The 21,393-nt window shown below is 36.4% G+C and overlaps 1 protein-coding gene across 3 annotated transcripts in view; it reads left to right on the forward strand.

Annotated features, from left to right (window-relative positions):
- The window catches only part of PIK3C2G (phosphatidylinositol-4-phosphate 3-kinase catalytic subunit type 2 gamma), a 351,683-nt gene that overhangs the window by 231,535 nt on the left and 98,755 nt on the right, over positions 1 to 21,393 (forward strand). For all 3 annotated transcript variants that reach the window (XM_082742400.1, XM_082742402.1, XM_082742401.1), the window contains 2 exons: positions 3,237 to 3,373; positions 5,272 to 5,441. In XM_082742400.1, coding sequence (XP_082598526.1) covers positions 3,237 to 3,373; positions 5,272 to 5,441 — 307 coding nt within the window. The remainder of the gene's footprint in view (positions 1 to 3,236; positions 3,374 to 5,271; positions 5,442 to 21,393) is intronic.

Genomic DNA, 21,393 nt, shown 5'->3' on the forward strand with positions numbered 1-21,393 from the left:
AGTGAAATTCTTCAATTGCATGTACTCATTTCCAGTTTAAAATTGTAGAATTTAGCAGTCTAAATCTTTTAAAGTTAATAAAATGACTGTGCAAAAATGAATGTAGACTCGCCCAAAGTTGCAGATGTCAAAAAACAAACTATTAATCCCTCGTATCTACCAATAATCATCTATAGTTGTTAGGATTTGTAAGGGCATTATACTGGCAAAATATTTTTTCAAGAAAAATAGTGATCATTAAAGCAAACATCATGTTTAGGAGATCAGGTTCCATTTTTAATATGCTTCCAAGACTTACTGAATATCTGGTTGCTTTTTTTTTTTTTTTCAAGAAATCTCGCAGGGTGCCTGGGTGGCTCAGTTGGTTGAGCGACTGCCTTCAGCTCAGGTCATGATCCCAGAGTTCTGGGATCGAGTTCTGCATCAAGCTCCCTGCTCAGCGGGGAGTCTGCTTCTTCCTCTGACCTTCCCCCTTTCATGCTCTCTCTCTCAATTCTCTCTCTTTCTCAAATAAATTAATTAATTAAATCTTTAAAAAGATATATATATATATATATATATATATAACAAAGTAAGATAAGGAATACTAAAATGAGCTAAACAGAGTTGCTGCCCATAAAGGACAGTACATTCGAGGCCAGAAGTTTGCATGGCTTTATCAACATTATTGTTGATTGTAATTCTCATGGCTACTTTGTATATGATGTCCTAGGAGCTTTGGGGGAGACTGTCAGGGCAAATAAAAATTCTTTAAGATTTATTTTATTACTGGCTTTCCAAATTTGATGGCCATTAAAATTACTTAAGGAAATCCAGAGCCTAGGCCCCAACCAGGTACTAAATCAGGTTTTCTACTTAGGCATTGAAGAGGGGAGGGAGTTCTCAAGTCTCTGTGACCATAAAAAACTGCTCCAGTGTTTCTTATGCACCCCATTTTGAGAGCCACTGCCTTATGTGATACCACCTTAAAAAGTTTTGTCCCTAAGAACCCTGCTATTTAAAATGTGACCCATGGTCCAGCAGTGTTGACATCACCTGGGAGCTTGTTATAAATGCAGAATCTCAGGCCTTACTCCCACCCTAAAGAATTAGAACCTGCATTTTAACAAGGTCCCCAAGTGATACATATATGCCCTAAAATTGGAGTAACTTTGCATTAGAGGACTACAAGAAAAGAACTACACATATTACTCAATGCACACAGAGTTGTTATAAGTATTTAAAAGGTGTGTCATACATACTAGTTTAAAAGGTATAAAATATAATTTATGATTTTTTTTAAAAGATTTTATTTATTTATCAGAGAGAGAGAGGGAGAGAGAGCGAGCACAGGCAGACAGAATGGCAGGCAGAGGCAGAGGGAGAAGCAGGCTCCCTGCTGATGTGGGACTCGATTCCAGGACGCTGGGATCATGACCTGAGCCGAAGGCAGCTGCTTAACCAACTGAGCCAACCAGGCATCCCAAAATATAATTTATGATTTTAATTGATAGACAAAATTTAGCCATCATGATTATTATAAATTAGGTGCAAGGTTTTCAGAGTAGTCAGCAATGTAAGTGTTATGATAAATGGCTTGGGATTTTGCTAAGATTAGTTCCCTAAAGACAAATGTGATCTTAAAAGTAACTGACATTACTAGAGCACAGTATCTAAATGGTGCTAATAATGTAAATCTTAATCTTGGTCACTGTCAGATGTGAGGCAGTGAAGCACGAAGGAGCCAGATAGGAGGTGATTTTCCTTTGCAAGTATTAAGTGGAGGAACTAGAAGAATGAGGAGGGAAATGGTCAGGATTAGGAAGAAAGAATCACCTCTTTCTAAAGCAGTAACAGTACGACTACATGCAAATGCTTTACATTTGCTATCTCAGTTAATACACATGAGAAAATCTGCACAAGAGCCAAATACTGTGGGCTATAATATTAAGAATACACCCAAGATTTACTTCTGGAGTGTTAAGTTAGTTAGTCCCTTCCTTCCTTCTTTCCTTCCTTCCTTCCTTTTTTCCTCTCTTTCTTTCCTTCTCTCTCTCTACAAGTTATTTCTGCAACCATTCAGTATTCTGTTCCCATTCCCCATATCCCCATGTTTCCGATCCAGAAGGAGAGGCCTAAAAGTCACAAATGGGCTATTAACTATTAAGCGAGATTAAGGCTGCAACCAGTTACTACAGGCCAAATCCAGCACAGAGAAGTGTATCGTTTACCAAGACAATTTGTTTGCTCGTTGTTTAATTCAAATGTTTTTAAGATAGATCATGAAACAGTTTTAAAAATTCAACCATGTCTCTTTTCACATAGTTACATTTGGGTCTTTGGTCCCTAAGGACATTTGAGTTTTCAGCTCTTGCATTGCCAAAATTGTGGAAATCAGGAATTCTAAACTTCTATTTCTTTCAATGATTTTATTTATAGAACTGTATATTACAAGTTGTTTTGTGCACATTAGTCCTGGGACAGTTTTAAATATGGGTCTAAATTGCTCTTCTGTGCAGAATAAAATCAGAAGATCTGAAAATATTTGCATTATAATAACCTTGGGAACACAATGAAAGAAAGGAACGCATTCTTGATGGATACATGGTCAGTTGGGGCAAGGGTTCTACTGAAGCTCAAGCAACATATGCTTCTCCTTTAAAAAATTATTACCATAGTTTCTCTTTAATGTTGACTGAAAAGGAAAGAGCAGGTGGCTCTCCACATGTTTACTGCAGTTATTCTGTTCACTCCTGGGAAAGGGACATTTAAGGGGAAGCTTTTATTAACCTGAATATTGATTTTTATAATATATTTGACATATTTGTTATAGAGATTGTATTTGGTTCTCGTTCATCATAATTATGCTTGTTATACAAATTTGAATGTCTTCCCTTAAACTGTAAATGAATGCACAAGTCATATGTTAATTAACCCACTACCTCATTGACTCAGTGAGAGCTCTTTGAGATCATTTAGACTGGCTCTTTACTGTAGTTCAAGAAAAAACAGTAAAGATTCTTCTGAAAGATCTGATCCAAACACTACAAGCAACCTCATTGCTCCCCAGGAGTCAGAAAAATTAGAAAGAAGGCCATCTAGATAAGGCTCCTTCAGAAAATAAGTTTTGCCAAGAAAAGGGTAACTCACATTAGTGCTGGCGATTATTGTTGCTGCATAGATCAAGATGTGTTTCCTAAGTATTGCTCATCCTGTGATGTCAGAACACTTCTAAAATCTCTTTTTTAATCCACCAGGATTGGTGCAGATGGTACCCGATGCCATAACCCTAGCAAAGATTCATCGCCATTCTGGGCTGATTGGACCTTTGAAGGAAAACACAATCAAGAAGTGGTTCAGCCAGCACAATCATTTAAAGGAAGATTATGAAAAGGTTTGTCCTGCTGTAGTTAATTTTAAATGAGGTGATAAATCAGAATATGCTCTGGATCATTAGCTATTGTGGTTGATGAAAAAGTAAATTAAGTACACCTTGAGTGTACTCAGTCATTAGCTTAGTAATAATAACCAGTTTAAATGGAATATTAACTAGATAAAATTTCTGTATTTGGTTTTACTTCTTATAGCTATCTCTGCTGAAATGATGCTCCTTGAAATTACTCTTTCAAGTTACCTCTGCATGCCTGTATACAATCTCCCATTTCTATAAATCGCCCTCCTTCTTTTGCAATGCATTTCTTCTGCTGAACTCTACCTTTTTAAACCTTATTCTTTCAATGTTTGCAGAAGGCATAGTAGTTTTTTTTTTTACTTTTAATATCTCAGAACTTTACAAATTGTAGTGTTTTATTTAATTGCAAACACTTTTTCCCACTTAACTTCATGCTGGCATCTGGCCTGCAGTGTACAGTTGTGCAGGTTCTGCCCTATACCAGAGCTCCCAGCTAATGGAATGAGTTGGTTAAAGCCAGGCTTTGTTCCACTTGCCAGGGCATGAACTGGTACAGCAGGATGTACCCAGAGACAAAGGCACCTTTATACTAATTCACACAAAGATAGAATATGGTCTAACATTGGATTTGTTTGGAACTGTCCAGAGCACTGAAATTCCTTCATCCTAGGAAATGCCTCAGTCCAGAGCAAACTGGGATGATTGGTCACCCTACTTAGCACAGGCCATGATAGAGAGACCCAAGAGTTCATCTATTTCAGGCTTCTGTGAGATTGGAGTAGAACAAATTACAGGCTTTTGGAGGTCAAATAACAAAGATAAGATGACATTATCTTGAAATCTATTTTTTCACCATTCCCACAATTATAACTTGAGTTTTGAACAAATCTCTGGGATTATATTAGAGATGTTTTCACACATATTTGCCCTTCACAGCTACCATGTAAGGACATCTTTTATTATCTTTGTTTTATAAGTGAAAAGTATCTAGATAGACAAATTAAATGACTTGTTCAGGAAGGCAACTATGCTCACCACTATACCACCAACACAAATGACTTGTTCAGGATCTTGGGATATCCAGAACTAAGACATGAACTAGGTTCAGTGACACGGATTTCCACTCTAGCATGTCAGCCACACCATTCTAGGAGACCGATTACCATGGACCAGCCAATCACTCATGGTTATACCTTGGTTACAAAGTTGCATCATTGATGAAAATAATGTATACCCAAGAGATCATTTTGAAAATAAAGAGTAGTTTTGGCAAGAAACCTCTGTTTCTTGAAGAAACAGAAGCCACAATTGACTCAGTGGTTATCTACTTCCACCCACGAAGACATTCACTGATATAAGACCATACCAAACCATTTTTGGACAACAAGTGGATGACCTATGTGCAAGGATATACATAATACATTACATAAATCTCAGTCTGGCTTTATCTGTGTTAAAAATTCAAATATTCAAAATTGATATTTCAAATTTTGGGGCATAGGCAATATTGAGCCATATTGTTTCTTCTTTTACCTTGAAAAAAATCATTCAATATTGTATATTTGAGACATGAAAAAAACCCACACCAGGAATCCTCTTCAATAAACTATGAAAATTAGAACCAACTGAGTAAAAGGGGTATTTTGCACAATTTCAATGAAAACATTCATTAGGCCAAAGAAGAAGTTGCTTCATGTTCTTCTGTAGCATATCCAGAACCAGTCATTTAATCATAATCTTCTCTCAACTGAGATGTAGAAGTAGTTCTCAATTATGTAATTTTGCTTTTTATGATAGTTTTTACCATTAACTCTGATGCTAACACATTTGCTCATTTTGTGTGTGTATTATCTTTGTGTTATTGTTTTTCAACTGATTAGGCCTTGAGGAACTTTTTCTATTCCTGTGCTGGCTGGTGTGTGGTAACGTTCATCCTGGGAGTCTGTGACCGGCATAACGACAATATCATGCTGACAAAGTCAGGCCACATGTTTCATATTGACTTTGGAAAATTCCTAGGTCATGCACAAACATTTGGAGGGATAAAAAGGTCAGTGTGCAAATAATGTTTTTTAGAGTAATTAAGCAATGTCTTAGAGTGATGTATAACATGTAATGGCATAGGAATCCAGCAAATGACTGACTCCCTATCTCTCACATCCCCCCAAATGACACAAACATGTTTGTATATCTAATAAGATTGAAGGAAATATTTTTTTCATAGATTGTTAATGGAATAAATTAGGTTTCTTCAAATCGTTAGTGAACTTCTACCATGAGACACTAATCCTGTTCTAGGCTGAATTGTCTGAAATATAATATTTTCATTTTTTTATAAACCTTGAATGGACAATGAGGCATGAATTCATGGTCTCAATACATCTGGTATATTGCCCATAGCAATCACCACCCCTGGTCTACATCTCATAAAACTAGCACATTTTCTACACTGAGATCGCATTGAAGAATTCCAGAAATACCTAGTGAGTAACTACCATTCAAGGCTCTGAGGCTATAACCGTAAACAAGGCAGACACAAACCCTGATCTCTTTCTAGTAGAGATGACACACATTAAACAAGTTAACATGCAAAGAAATGATACGAGGAAAAGAGGAGTTTAATTTGTTAATAAGAAACTAAAGCAAAGAAATGGAATAGAGAGTTACTGGGGCAGGGATGCTATTTTAAAGAGGCCTCTAGATAGAGATGGGACACAACTGTGTAATTAATGATTACATGTGAAGAATTCTCTACTATGACTGGGTCATGATGATTTCTCATGATGTCAGGTTTTGGGAATTTTTCTTTCTTATGGATTTTTAAGGGGCAAATTTGGCATATAATTCCTCATGATAAGATATGAAGAGTTTCCAACTAAGACTTTTTTTCTTGAGCAACTCATTGTCTTAATGGAATTAAGGCTATTTTAAAGAGGCCTCTATATAGAGATGGGACACAACTCAAGCCGTTGATGGATTTCAAAACTCTTTCCTGCTGTCCTGTGAAGTAATGAGACAAGATAGGAGTCTACTACAATGATTAGAGCAAGACCTTAATGGAAAGGAAGTGGTAAAAACTGACAGATTGAGAATTTATTTTGGAGTCAGAGTCATAGGACCTGCTAATCACTTGGACACTCGGCATGATTAATGGGCTGGAGGAGGGGCTTAGCAGGTAGGAGAAGAAAGGAAAACACTCAAGGATGACTCCTGGATTTTTAGTCTTAATAAATAATTTTATTATTTACTGAACCCAAAAAGAACTGATGGATGAGTAAGTTTTTGTTTTCTTTTCTTTGTACTGGGGCAAGGAAACCCAAAGTTTAAGACTAAAATTACCTTTCTTTAAAAGGATACTTCACCTGAAAGTAGAAATGGAATCAAACCATTCTAAAGTGTAATCAGTCACTTTTAGCTAAAAGCAGCTCCCCCATAGAAGAAATAATGTCTACAAGATAGCACAATGAACTTTCATTAGATGCCATTATCTGGTATTAAAATGTCAGCATAAACTACATAATATGATTTTTCCTATTTTGTAGAAACATACAAATGGAATCACTTCATTTGTTATTCTTCCCAATACACTGCCTTCTATACTGACTACATTGAGAAAATTCACCACATCTGCATTCATTTCTTAAAAATCTACTCAGGATTGTCTGTGTGCTGAGGACTTTAATAACCTTCGGGACACAAAGTGTAATAGTCCACATTTACCACCTCGGTGGGGTTTGCTCTTAGAATAGTAAAAGACAAAAACATGAATAATCACTGTAAAATGTAGAGAGGGCAGATAGAGAGTTGTACGGACTTTTAGAACATCCATAGAGGCAGGATACCTAGTTTATGAAAAATAAATATAGACATAATTTACTTATGTAACGTGTTTTCTCTAAAATCCACTCTTTCCCAGAAATTTAAAAATTAGATTACAATTTTGACATCTTTGTTTTTTTTGCTGTATGGTCCACTGAAAATGTGGGTCAACCTTTATTTAACCAGCAATAGTGTTGACCATAGTGGTGGTCAAAATATATATATATATATATATATATATATATATATATATATATTGCATTTCTACAGAAAAAGTTAAGGGAGACATATAAAGTAAAGAACAAGTTACTGGGCGCCTGAGTGGCTCAGTGGATTAAAGCCTTTGCCTTCGGCTCGGGTCATGATCTTGGGGTCCTGGGATGGAGCCCCACATCGGGCTTTCTGCTCAGCAGGGAGGCTGGTTACCCATCCCCCACCACCTGCCTCTCTGCCTACTTGTGATCTCTGTCTGTCAAATAAATAAAATCTTAAAAAAAAAAAAAAAGAACAAGTTACTGAACAATATGGTAAGTGCTGTAATGGAGATATGTCCCAGGGTCTATAGAAAAGGTAGAACCAAATTTGTTTGTTTATTAATATTACAACAGCTGCTGCTGCTTCTACATTTGGCAGTTTTTTTGACATATAATATAATATTAGTTTCAGGTGCACAGCATAGTGATTCGACAATTCTATATATTGCAAAATATTCACCACAAATGTCACCATCTGTCACCCCACATTTATCACTGTGTTATCATGTAATAGGAATATATATATATGTATGTATGTATATATATTCTCTATGCTGTACATTTTATCCCTCTGACTTATTTCTTTTATAACTGGAAGCTTGTACTTATAAATCCCTTTCATCTATTTTGCTATCTCCTACTGCCCTCACTTCTGGCAACTACCAGTTCTGGGTATTTATGAATTTGTCTCTGTTTTTTGGTTTTTTGTTTTGTTTTGTTTTTCAGATTCCACTTACATAAGTGAAATCATATGATATTTGTCTTTCTCTGTCTGATTTATTTCACCTAGCATGATGCCTTATGGATCCATTCATGTTGTCATGATAGCAAGACTTTTTTCTTTTTTATGGCTGAGTAACATTCCATTGTGTATATATGCCACATCTTTATCCATTCATCTATTGAGGAACATAAACATAGGGGTGCATATATTTTTTCAAATTAATCTTTTCATTTTCTTCATGTAATACTCAGAAGTGGAATTACTGGATTGTATGGTACTTCTGTTTTTAGTTTTTTGAGGAACCCTCTTGCTGCTTTCCATAATGACTGGACCAATTTACATTCCTACCAACTGCACAAGAGTTTTTCTAACAGCTGTAAGGTGATATCTCATTGTGGTTTTGATTTGCATTTCCCTGATCATCTGTGATATGCAGCATCTTTATATATATATCTGTCGGCTGTTTGTATGTGTTATTTGGAAAAACGTCTATTCAGGTCCTCTTATGGCAATTTTAATTCTCTTTTTGTGCAATGTCTGAGGTGCATGAAAATGTACCCAGCACAGATCCTTACTGATAGTAGGTTCTTAATATTGCTTTTCAGGTAATAAACCATTCATAGGGAAGCCTTCAATCATTCAATAATTATTGATTGGATGAACAAAAAGGAAATTAACACTGTCTTCCTTTGAGATTATTGATTATTGTTCACCAGTTAAGGGGGCCAGCTGCAGCACAATGATCCATTTGGATTATTACTTGCAAGATTTTATCTCTACCAGTGGCTATCTAAGACTCATTAGCAATGTCCCCTTGGATTTCTGTCTTGAAACTGTTACTTCTGAATTTGTATTCTAACAATTTTCTTCCAAGTCTCTTTTGGCTGTGTCAAGAATTCATTTGAATGCTGTTTCATAAGATAGCTGACTACTTCTGTCCTAGGACCATTGGTTGTTCTTAGTGGTTGCTAGGTTGACAATAGGCTTCTTATAAATCAAACTTCTGTATCCCCCATGACACATGAACATTCTTATTTTTACTACCTTTTTTACATTATAGACCTGATCTTTATTTCTTTAAAGATTTTAATTTTTTATTTGATCGGGAGAGACACCGCAAGAGAGGGAGCACAAGCATGGGGAATGGGAGAGGGAGAAGCAGGCTTCCTGCTGAGCAGGGAGCTAGATGTGGGGCTCAATCCCAGGATACCAGGATCATGACCTGAGTTGAAGGTAAATGCTTAACGACTGAGCCCAGGCGCCCCAGACCTGATCTTTAGAGAAAAGTCTAGCTTCACCTAACTTCTTTTAAACACCCACTAGACATATTAATAACCTGCCCATAATGTACAAAGCCAGGCATGTAAATCATGCCTTAGAACTATCCTACTCTCTAACAGTCTAGCAAGGCCATATAATGCTCTAGTAATAACCAGTAATATCCAGGATCATACTCCTTAACATAATTACATGTATCCCAGACACAAGTGTTTCTCCTACTATCTACTCCTTAAACATATGGAGGAGGAAATTATTTGTATAACTTTTTAGGTTTACAAAGGATTACTAACACATATCAAGTAATTTCACTTCATAATCCACTTGCCTTGATCATTGCTCAACTGCACATAAAGAGTCGTAGTTTAAAGTTGGGGATGGTTTATGGGTTGGCAAAAAAGAAATCACATACGCACATAAGACCCTCTCTAATGTAGATATAGCCTTCAGCCAACGTTACAGAACTTAATAATGGAAATTAGCAGACCAACAGAGCAGAACCAGTTGTAGTAGTATATCTGGGGATAGATTTTCCTTTGATCTTTGGTTTCTTTAAAAGGAAGAATAATGAGGTGATGTTTTTCTTACAAGCAGGATCTTGAGAAAGAAACTGATTTCTTGCTGGGCCATTGCCCTTTAATATTCATGCTTACATCACCATTCCTGAACATCTCACACTAAAACATTTATGTGATTCTGTTTAGAAAATGTTCATAGACATTGGCTCTCCTGGTTCTTGGATTATATCGAGTTAGCCCAGCAACACTTTCATTTGGAATTCTTGCCCAGATGTCCCTGAACCATTCTCCTGAATTCATTTTACCAGAAATCTGGAAAGCCCGTGCTTAGACCAAATTGGAGCCTCCTGTAGACTTTCTAGCTTTGAAGAGAGAAGAAATGTTATCTCAGCTATGAATATGAAGGATTTCAGATCCTGTATATAAACAAACAATCCTTCCTTAATGCTTTTACTTATGAGATTAGATAAAGAGGATTTACACCAGTGGATTAAATCACAGGGCAATTCAGCCCTATCATCCCTTAATGATTCTGGGGGAAATTTGGCTAATCCTTACAATGGGAACAATGAAGAATTTCACCAACTTTCTGAAGTTTTTTCTGATTTTTCTTTTGAAATATTGCTTCATTATTATCTTCTTTATTTTCTCTCACAAAAATTCAAATTAAAGTGGTTAACAAATTATGTATCCACAGTTTTGTGCTCAAATTTCCCTTGTAACAATGACTTCTACATTGCAATTTTTTCATTACATGAAAGCTATCATTGTAATAAACTGCAAATTTCAACTCAGTAATTTCTTGATGGTGACTTTCTCTTATAGAGGAGGAAAAATTAAGGAAGGCCTTTTATTGGTGATGTTTATTATTCTGCTAATTCATTGTTTCATATTTGTATTTTTCCAAACTATATTTTCACAATCTATGTTGTCTTTTACTTCAGCAATACTAGACTTGCATGAAGTCTTTAATTTGAGAGGTTGTGTGAGTGGTGGTGGTTAAGCTCAGATACCCTGGAGATACACTGTATGATTTTTTTTGTTAATTCCATAGTACAGTGTACTAATGATGTGACCTTGAACAAATGGCTTCTCTGTGATTCAGTGTAGTTTTTTATGAAACAGATTTTTTTGAAGATTAACTGATACATGTGAAGTGCTTAGAAGAGTGTCTAGCATTGAGTAAAAGCTCGAGAAAGGTTCTAATTAACTGTAGTGTAAGTGCTTCAAATGAAGTGACAAGAAATGAGACTGCATTTCTAGGTGATTATTGTGACTTTATGTTTAAAATTATTTGAATATCTTATTTTGGTACTTTTTTTAAAGTATGCACTCTGAAACAAATGAGTGAACTTTTTAGTCCTTAAAGTTCTCTGAATTTGAGGCTTCTTAACTGACAGATTGCACTGCAATCTTTTTTACTACATTGCAGTATTCTTCAGGTTTATTTAGATTATAAGGTATTTCACCAAGTCATTCTTGACTTCTGATATAATTTTAGGCATAAGCAGAAGCGTCCTCGACCTGGATCAAGCTAGCTTGATTTTTTTTCACCAGTGAAGGGGGCTAGCTTGCAAGAGCATATTGTCTGTATTCCTTCTCAGCTCCATGTTCAGCGACATCACTTTGGTAGCCGGAAGTCAGCCATAGTGAAAGTATATACACCATGAAAGCTGCAGAATGTCACAAATAAGAGCTTTCTTTTTTTTCTTAAAAAAAAAAAGTGAGTTAAATATATGCCACCATATCAGAGGACATGAATCCATTTAAAACAGATGAACAATCATTCCAGAACACAAACAAAATAAAATTCCAACTCATTTTTTCCTATTCAAATATTTACATGAAGATAACTAAAATATTATGTATCTATCTTTCTATAGCATGGTTTATACACTTCAAACTTTATTTCAATAGATCACCTATCACCAAATATAATTCATCCCAGAATTTTCATCTCAATATTAGTCATAAAAATTCCCTGTATCTATAATCATCTTGACATTTATCTTCAATAGTTAGTTACCACTGATTTAAAATTTTTTGTTTAATTTCTAATTTGAGTACTATAATGTTTATATTCTAAATACCCTTAATTTAAAACCATCCTTGGGAAAAACAACAAACAAATAAACAAACTCCCTTAGCAGATTAAAAGATTTTTTTTTGTCTTACTCCAATCATTCTGGTTTTATGTAATATTCATTGTAATCCAAATGCTATATAGGCATTAATGATCTCTTACATGCTTTAATTACTATCTTAGTGTTCTCTAAAATTAGGTGAGTCTCATTGGTCTGTTATTCACACAAATGTTTACTAATAAACATTGTGGGTTTTTTTACTGAAAGCAGTATCTGAAAAAAGCATGTTTTCCAGTACTTCTCCAACTGTGACTGCCTTACGGGCATCTTTGTATCTTAAGCATCTAGCTAGCTCCTGACACCTAGCTGAGGCTCAATTTTGGTTGATTGAAGGATCACTACAAAAATGTCTTAAAATTTACCTCTCTTGACCTAAGAAAGTACAATTTTTCTGAAGAGCGAATTAAGAACCTGCCATATTCTGTTATCCTAACTACAAATTTACCAAGGGATTTTTACTTAATGGTCAGTTTACGTGTGGGAGTTGGGAATGAGACTCAGAATTTGAATCATTACCTTACACCCATTAATATGGATAATATTAAAAAGCAGAAAACAAGTCTTGGTGAAAATGAGAAAAAATTGGACCTCCTGTACAATGTTAGTGGAAATGTAAAATGATCCCACTGCTATGGGACACAGTATGGCCTCAAAAAATACTGTGTTTCTCAAAAAATTTATAAAAAATTACCATAAGATCCAGCAATTCTACTGAAAAGAATTAAAAACAGGGTCTCAAAGAGATCTTTGTACACTCATGCTTATAGCAGCATTATTCACAATAACTGAAATGGGGAAGCAATCCAAAGGTCCATCAACAGAAGAACGGGTAAGAGGAACATGGTATATATATTTAATATAATATTATTCAGCCTTAAAGGAGAGAAATTCTAACACATACAACAACACGGATGAACCTTGAGGACATGTTAAGTGAAATAAACCAGTCACAAAAAGACAAATACTGCATGATTTCACTTACATGAGGTACTTAGGGTAATCACATTCATAGAAACAAAAGCAAAATAGTGGTGGCCAGCTGCTGGGTGGAGGGGGAATGTGGAGTTATTGTTTAATGGGTATAGTGTTTCAGTTTTATAACATGAAAAGAACAATGCAGATGGATGATGATGGTCATTGCACAATGCTATGAACAAGTTTAATACCACTGAACTATACACTTAAAAATTGTTGAGATGATAAATTTTATGTAATGTGTATTCAACCAAAATGAAATAACTAAAAAAAAAAATTGGTATACTATAAGTTTCACAAAGGCTTCCACCAGTCACAAAGCCAGTCCCAGGCAAACTATACCTAACATCTGAATAGTGCTTTGATATTCAAAGTACTCTCACATAGACTTATTTCCAGAAAAAGTTTGTTCTGTCATTTTCATCTACTGACTATCATTTCTCCTTCTCCCATCCCCCTAATCATTCCACTGGGTTTTTTATTGTCTGGTTTCTTCTGAGTAACCTTTTTTATATTTACCTCCGTCCCAATATATGTAGAAAACAGTTCCTCCAATTAAAACAACAACAACAAGAACAAAACATGAATTTTCTTCAAAGAGAGACTTGTAAGTTTTCAAATGAGAAGAGAGAGGGATGATAAGAAAGGATGAAGTGTAGGAGAAAGAGGGAATAAAAGGAACAAAATGAGAGAGGGAAGAAGAGAGGGAGAGAAAACAAAGTAGTGGGAGAGGATTCTGCCTTCTGGCACTCAATGAGTCTGTCTTCCATTGTGAACAAAGTATGATTGACATAGAAGACATGCATGCTCTCTCAATTGGCCTAAGGTATGTGCCTGTCAGATAAGCATCTGAGAGTATAAGCAACTGAGTTTGAATCTAGTTTTTAAAGAAATTTAAAGAAAGGCTGCACATGTCTCCTAAACATGAACCTAGTGTAAGAACTTCATCTAGTGTTCAATTAAAGACAGAGTACCTGTTTCCATACAGAGTTTTAACTCATGGTGTTAAACTTGGTAAGACATAATATGTCCATTTCAAGCATGATTCATAAATTTTGATCATGCAAATAGTAACTTTGTGGGCTATTTAATATTTTCAGAGGTAACCTGGACTATTCTTGATTTTTATTTCCAACTTGATTTGAAAGCCTATCTTATTTAAAATATGATGGCACAATCCAATTTCACACAAGCATTATGGCATTGATAATTTTTTCCTCATAGCTAGACTAGCATCTGTTCCAAGCATACATTGGAATTTCATGCAAAGCATAACTATACACTTATTCTTGAACTCAAACTCAAGGGAGGAAACATGAGATTTCAGAGGAGCTGACCTGATCAGTCTCTTCTTGTCCTCATAAAATCCTGACCTCTATAAACTCACACCCAAAATACCAGACTTAAGAAAGTACAACTGATCATTTTGAAGAGGTAGCTGTTTTAACTACTCTTTTCAAATAAGAGAGATAATGTATCTGAGCCTGACAGGAACTCCAGAGTCAGTATCTAAAATTTCTAAGCAGTTTAAGATCAAGGACCTCTCAGAGTCTAACTGTGGACCCACAGTGCATCCACAAGAGGCTAGACGAGGAGAAGAAAAAAAAAAAAACCAAAACATATTTTATACTTAACAGATTATTGGTGAGAGTCCCCTTAGTTAATAATTGCTGAGAGCTTGGAGATCTCATGGGGTGTTAAATGTTCTTTTTGTAATGTACATGCACCCTTATATTTTCTCTATATTGCACATAGGAGGTTTCCTGTGCTGTCTAATTATACAAGGTTCTATCCTATCCAATGGAGATTCCAAATTTGCCTTCTCAATTAACTCATGGATATTAGACAAGAGACTTGGGTTGTTTCTGTTGGACAGCAAAATGTGTTCTCTGAAATGTAGGTCATTTGTGATACCGGAAAATATAGGCTTACACATTCCCAGTGTACTCTGTCTGCATTCATTTATTGGTATGTTAATATCACCATTCACTATGATGGGAGCCTACAATTTTTTAAATCTCTAAGACAATATATTTTAATGTTACTATGATATTTCATGAGGGCGAAACCATCTGAAATTCATAAAATCAATAATAATAGTTTCAATAATAAAAATAAAATGTACCTCATTCCTGAGTCCCACATTTCAATTCAGGGTACAAACACATATTCAAACACTTGAGTCTAAAGTTTAGGACTAAAATTTATGTCCATTTACTGACATTCTCAGTTACTCAAGTAAATACTAGATGAACTATAGTATAAAAAGAAGAAATATGTATGTCCACAGAGCCCATGAATCCTTCATAGAATTCTCTATCTTCCCATTTCATTCTCCAGATCCCCTGCCTGCCTCCATCAGCAGCATTGAAATAGGTAGCTTTTCTCATATTGCTCTGGATCATCACTGGGAGTGGCAAAAAGTACGCACTCCTTAGTGTGATGCTGCATCATCTGGTATTGGGGATCAGATTCTAAAGGAAATAGTCAAAATTACCCTTTTAAGCTTCATAAATACTGGGTTTGCATTACTTAATTAATCCTCACAGGAACTCTTTGAGGTAGCTGCTGTTATTTTCTCTAATTGATAGATCGAGAACTAAGAGAGAAGTTTTAGCGGTTATAACTTGTCCAAAATCATGCGCAGTAGGTGGTAGGACCCTTGGGAAGATGCCCTGTGGGAAACTGATACTCCCATTTCTCAATAATCCTAGCACACTCTGTTTTCTCTCCAGTATTGGGACAGATGGCTGTTTCTTTAGTTAGTAACAGATGACATAGTTATCCTGCCTTTATGGCCATGATATATATTAAATTTATATCTTTAACAACTATAGTCACATATGTTGCAAGATGATTGTACTGTGAGAAGCATTCACAAACTAAGAACACGTGTTAAAGTAGCAGGGCCACTCTCTCATCCATAGGTAGTGTCTTCTCTTAGGGGTGAAAAGACAGGCACAATTGTCATTCTCTTTTAAGGTGTTTTTTTTTTTTTTTGTTTTGTTTTTTTTTTACATTTTAAAAAGAGCCATCTAATAGGAATAGCTAAATGTTTATGGGATGTGACTCTAGTTTTCAAAGCCCACCAGCAACCGTTTTATTGAACTTTGGGTGGCCAAAGACCACCCCGAGCTGTTGGGATGAGGTCCAGGGCTATTATCTAGACTGTATAAATCACATTGGAGGAAGTTACTTCTGTGCATTATGGTGTCCTTAAATAGCTTATGTGCTCCATACTTTAAAATTGAACATCATTCATTTTTAAAGTATGTATGTATTTGCTCAAGGAATAGATCAATAAGTGGAAGACCACTCATTTTAAGGATACAACACCTCACTTGTTTCAGAGGGCATCCATTACAATTAGGACGCTTGGTCCATTTTCCTTAAAAATATATTTCAGAATAGGGCAATCCCCACTGGGAGGGCTAGTGATAGTGAGAAGATTTCAGGAGAAAGTATAACAATAGTAGGACTTTGAAGAAAGGATGAGAGCTTAAATTAGTGGGGGGGAAAAAAGCCTATATTTAATAGTCTGAGTGTTGTGAATACAAGTGTGAAGGCAGAAGATAAACATGTGCCATAACCCACTCATTTTTCTCTGTTCTACACCATGGCAGCCAAGTGCTGCTAGAGAACACCATGACTACAGGCAAACATTGTCCCTATTTTCAAATAGGCTGTCCTCACAGCCCACAATGCTTCTGCATCCATTTCGCTATCTCATGCACCACAAGGATTTGTACTTTATTCTTGCGGGATGAACCTTGTATCTCTCCTACCCATTATTCTTCACTCCCTACTTTATTTAAATAGACAACCTCAACTACTACTGTCTTAGGAAAATAGAAATGGTAACAGAGCCTGCTTTTCTACTCAATACAAAATTCACAAACTTAATTACATCTTAATTACATCAACTTCTTCTTGTTAGAGTAGATTTGCTTATCCCTCTAAAGCCAATCCCTCGATCTGTGCTTTAGAGCCATTTCCCTCCCACATTCTAACATACCTTATGCTCTCAATAATTCATTTTTCCTTGCATATTTATCCTCTCCCTCTTAAATAATCTTTTTAAATATCCTGGTCTCTCCAAAGCTTAAATAACCTTGCATGAAAAGCCCAATTTCCATGCCACTTTGCTCATTATATATAAACTTCCTGAAGGAGTTGTCTAAATTCTTGACATCTTTTCCTTACTTTTCATTCCATAACCACTTCAATCGGACTTTATTCTTTATTAGACGATAAAATCAGGGGCTTCTGGGTGGCTCTGTCAGTTGAGTCGTGGACTCTTGATTTCGGCTCAGGTCTATCTCAGGGTCCTGGGATTGGCAGCAGGGGAGTCTGCTAGAGATCCTCTCCCTCTCCTTTTGCCCCTTCCCCGGCGCTCGCTCGCGCTCTCTCTCTCTCTCAATAAGTAAATCTTTAAAAAAAAAAAAAGATAAGATCAACAATGACCTGGGTACCTGGGTGGCTCAGTGGGTTAAAACCTCTGCCTTCAGCTCAGGTCATGATCTCAGGGTCCTGTGATCAAGCCCCGCATGGCGGGGTGGGGGGGGGGGGGTCTCTGCTCAGCAGGGAGCCTGCTACCCCTTCCCCCTCTGCCTGCCTCTCTGCCGATTTGTGATCTCTCTCTCTCTATCTCTATCTCTCTGTGTCAAATAAATAAAATATATTTTTTAAGATTTTATTTATTTATTTGACAGAGATCACAAGTTGGCAGAGAGGCAGGCCCAGAGAGAGAGAGGAGGAAGCAGGTTCCCTGCTGAGCAGAGAGCCCGATGCGGGGCTTGATCCCAGGACCCTGAGATCATGACCTGAACTGAAGGCAGAGGCTTTAACCCAATGAGCCACCCAGGTGCCCCAAATAAATAAAATATTTTAAAACAAAACAAAACAAACAAACAAACAAACAAAAAACCAATGGCCTGTGTAGTATTTAATTCAACAATATCCATTCCTCATTTTGTCTGATTTATCAGCAAATTTCAATGGTGTTGACTTCTCGTTCCTCAAAATACCTCTCCACCTGCCTTCTGGAATAGGTTATCACTCTGGTTTTTCTTCCCTTCTTAGTGTTAATACAGGAGGTTCCCTTTTACTACACTACTAAATGTTAAATTCTACAAGACTCATCTTATCCCTCTTCTCTTAGCCCCTTGCAGTCTCCACCAAACTCGTATCAGCCACACCTAAGGCTTCTATCAATATCAATATCTAGATTACTTATATAAATTTTAATTAAACTTTTTATTTTGAGGTAATTGTGGAATCACATTCAGTGGTAAGAAATAATACAAAGAAATCCCATGTACAGTTTGCCAGTTCCCCCTAATGGTAACATCTTATAAAATCACAATGTAATATCATAACCAGGATATTGATATTGATATAGTTCAGATGCAGAAGAGTTTCAAGGCCCCTAGTATTCTTTGTTGCCCTTTTTTGGTCATATCCACTTTTCTTTCACTCTTGCCCCCTTCCATTCTTATCTCCTAGAAACCACTAATTTGTTCTCCATTTCTATAATTGTGTCTTTTCAAGAATATTATGTAAATGTAATCATATGGTATGTAATCTTTTGAGATTGGCTTTTTCACACAGTATAATTCTCTGGACAGTCACCTAACCTGTTCTGTGTATCAATAGTTTGTTCCTATCATTGAAAAATAATAGTCCATAGTATGGATAAACCACAGTTTGTTTAATTATTCACTGATGGAAAGACATCTGGCTTATTTCCAGTTACTAAGTATTACAGATAAAGCTGTTGTGGGGGTGTCTGGGTGGCTTAGTGGGTTAAGCATCTGCCTTCGGCTCAGGTCATGATCTCAGGTTCCTGGGATTAAGCCTCACATAGGGCTCCCCGCACAAGTGGGGTGTCTGCTTCTCCCTTTCCCCTCTACCTCTGCTCCCCACCCCACCCGCTCTTGCTCTGTCTCTTAAATAAATAAATAAAATCTTTTTTTAAAAAAAGCTACTATGAACAGTCATGTATGTGCTTTTGTGGGAATATAAATTTTCATTTCTCTGAGACAAGTTTTCAAAAGTGTAATTATTGGGTTGTATGGTAGATGTGATGTGAGAAACAAAGGCAAAAAGAAAAAAATTAATTTTCCATTCTACTTACAGCCCATTGACAAGTCCTTGAAACAGGCAGTGACATTCCTCTAGAAACTCAGCTGCCTTGATATTAATACTTTGCTACGGGCAAAACGCAATCTTAGCTTAACATTTATCCCAATCCCCCAGGATCCTGTAAGTCTACTTTAACATATAAAAATTCTTTGGAAATTTCCTTTATCTCTACCCCCCAAGATGCATGTTGGCAATCATCCCCCCAATATGGCCCAATGATATACATCTGAAGGGCTTTCTGACTAGGGTCTTCCTAGACAGTAATAAAAGACCTTTTCTTACCAAAACCAGCCCCCTCAAGGCACTGGAAACCTTGTTTCCAAAGTTCTTTAGACACTTAAACTATCCCTAAGCCTCCTCCCAACTTGAAAATATATGATTGGCCATTCCAGCTCTTTCTGCCCACAGGTTCTGACCCTGTACTTTACTAAAACCGTCTTTTTTTTTTTTTTTAAGTCTTTTATTTTTATTTTATTGTGATAGGAACACTTAATGGGAGACCTACCCTCAACAAAATTTTTAAAAGCACAATACATTATTGTTCTTTTTTAAAATTTAATTTAAAAATTTTTAAATTAACATATAATGAATTCTTTGCCCCAGGGGTATAGGTCTGTGAAACATCAGGCTTATACGTTTCACAGCACTCACCACAGAACATACCCTCCCCAATGTCCAAAACCCAGCCACCCTATCCCTACCCCCTCACCCCCCAGAAACCCTCAGTTTGTTTCATGAGATTAAGATTCTCTTATGGTTTGTCTCCCTTAAAACCGTCTTTTTGCACCAAAGACATCTCAAGAATTCTTTCTTTTGCACATCAGTTACACGTTGTTGTTGTTTAAGAAACTATGAAGCTGTCTTCCCAAATAGTAGCTATAACATTTTACATTTTCACCATCAGTGTGTGAGTGATCCAGTTTCTCTCCAGATCCTTGCCAGCATTTGGTATTGTCACTCACTTTTTATGTTAGCCATTCTGATAGGTATGTAGTGATACCTCATTGTGGTTTTAACTTGCATTCCCCTAATAGCTGATGTTGAACATTCTTTCATGTGCTAATTTACCATCTGCATATCCTCTTCTGTTGTCCTTTCATGTCTTTTGCCGATTTTCTAATTGTGTTGTTTGATTTTCTTTTACAGCTAAATTTTGAGACTTATTTATAGATTATAGGTATCACTCCTCTATGTGGTCTGCAAAAATGGTCTCCCAGTCTGTAACTTGTCTTTTTATTCTCTTAAAAACTCTCTGCATAGCCCTAGATCCCAAAGATTTTCTTCTACATTTTTTCTGTAAGTTTTATAGTTTTATATTTTATATTTAAGTCTATAATCCACTTAAAGTTAACTTTTTTATTAAGTGTGAGGTTTCCATCTTTTTGCCTATGAATGTCTGGTTGTTCCATTATCATCTGATAAAAGCCTATATCCTTTCTCCATTGGATTGCCTCCACACCTTCACCAAAAATCAGTTGGGCCTATTTGTGTGAGTTTATTTCTGTTATTTATCCTACTCAAATGACCTATGTGTCTACCCCTCTAATGCAGGATAGTCAGAAGAAAGGCAGGCAGGGACAAGAAGCTCCCACACTAAGAAGAAACCACCCTTAAAAGGATTTTACACCACTCTGGAAGGAGCCCTCTACCTTTTCCCACATGATAGGTGGATGACATCCTGATTGGATGGAAGATGCAGGGAGAGTTAATCAGATCAAAACAGCTCTCCAACCAGCCCATAGAAACCCCTAGACTTAGGAACTCCAGTGGAGGCCCTCTCATGTCCTCTCCCTCTTGGGGAGCTTTGTATTATCACTCAGTAACTATGACTCAGTAAACTTTGTTTTGCTGCCTGCCACTCTTCCTGTGGTCTACTTTTTCATTCTTCACAGCAGTGTGACCAAGAACTCAGGGCACTAAAGAAAAGGAAATCCTGTAATGCCTCCACCAATACCAATTCCTTACTCACAGACACGGGACTGAGGTCGCTCATTACAACTTGGTGAGAATGGAGTTTTAGGATCACCTTGGAGCATTCACTGGTGTGGTGGGGGAAATAGAGTTATACATACTTTCTTTTCCTGCATTATTTGGTTGGAGTAGAGTGGTTATTGTCTAAACATTGTCTCTCTCTTAGGCTACCCCT

The sequence above is a fragment of the Mustela nivalis genome (assembly GCF_964662115.1).
Source record: "Mustela nivalis genome assembly, chromosome: 7".
NCBI classification, from domain to species: domain Eukaryota; kingdom Metazoa; phylum Chordata; class Mammalia; order Carnivora; family Mustelidae; genus Mustela; species Mustela nivalis.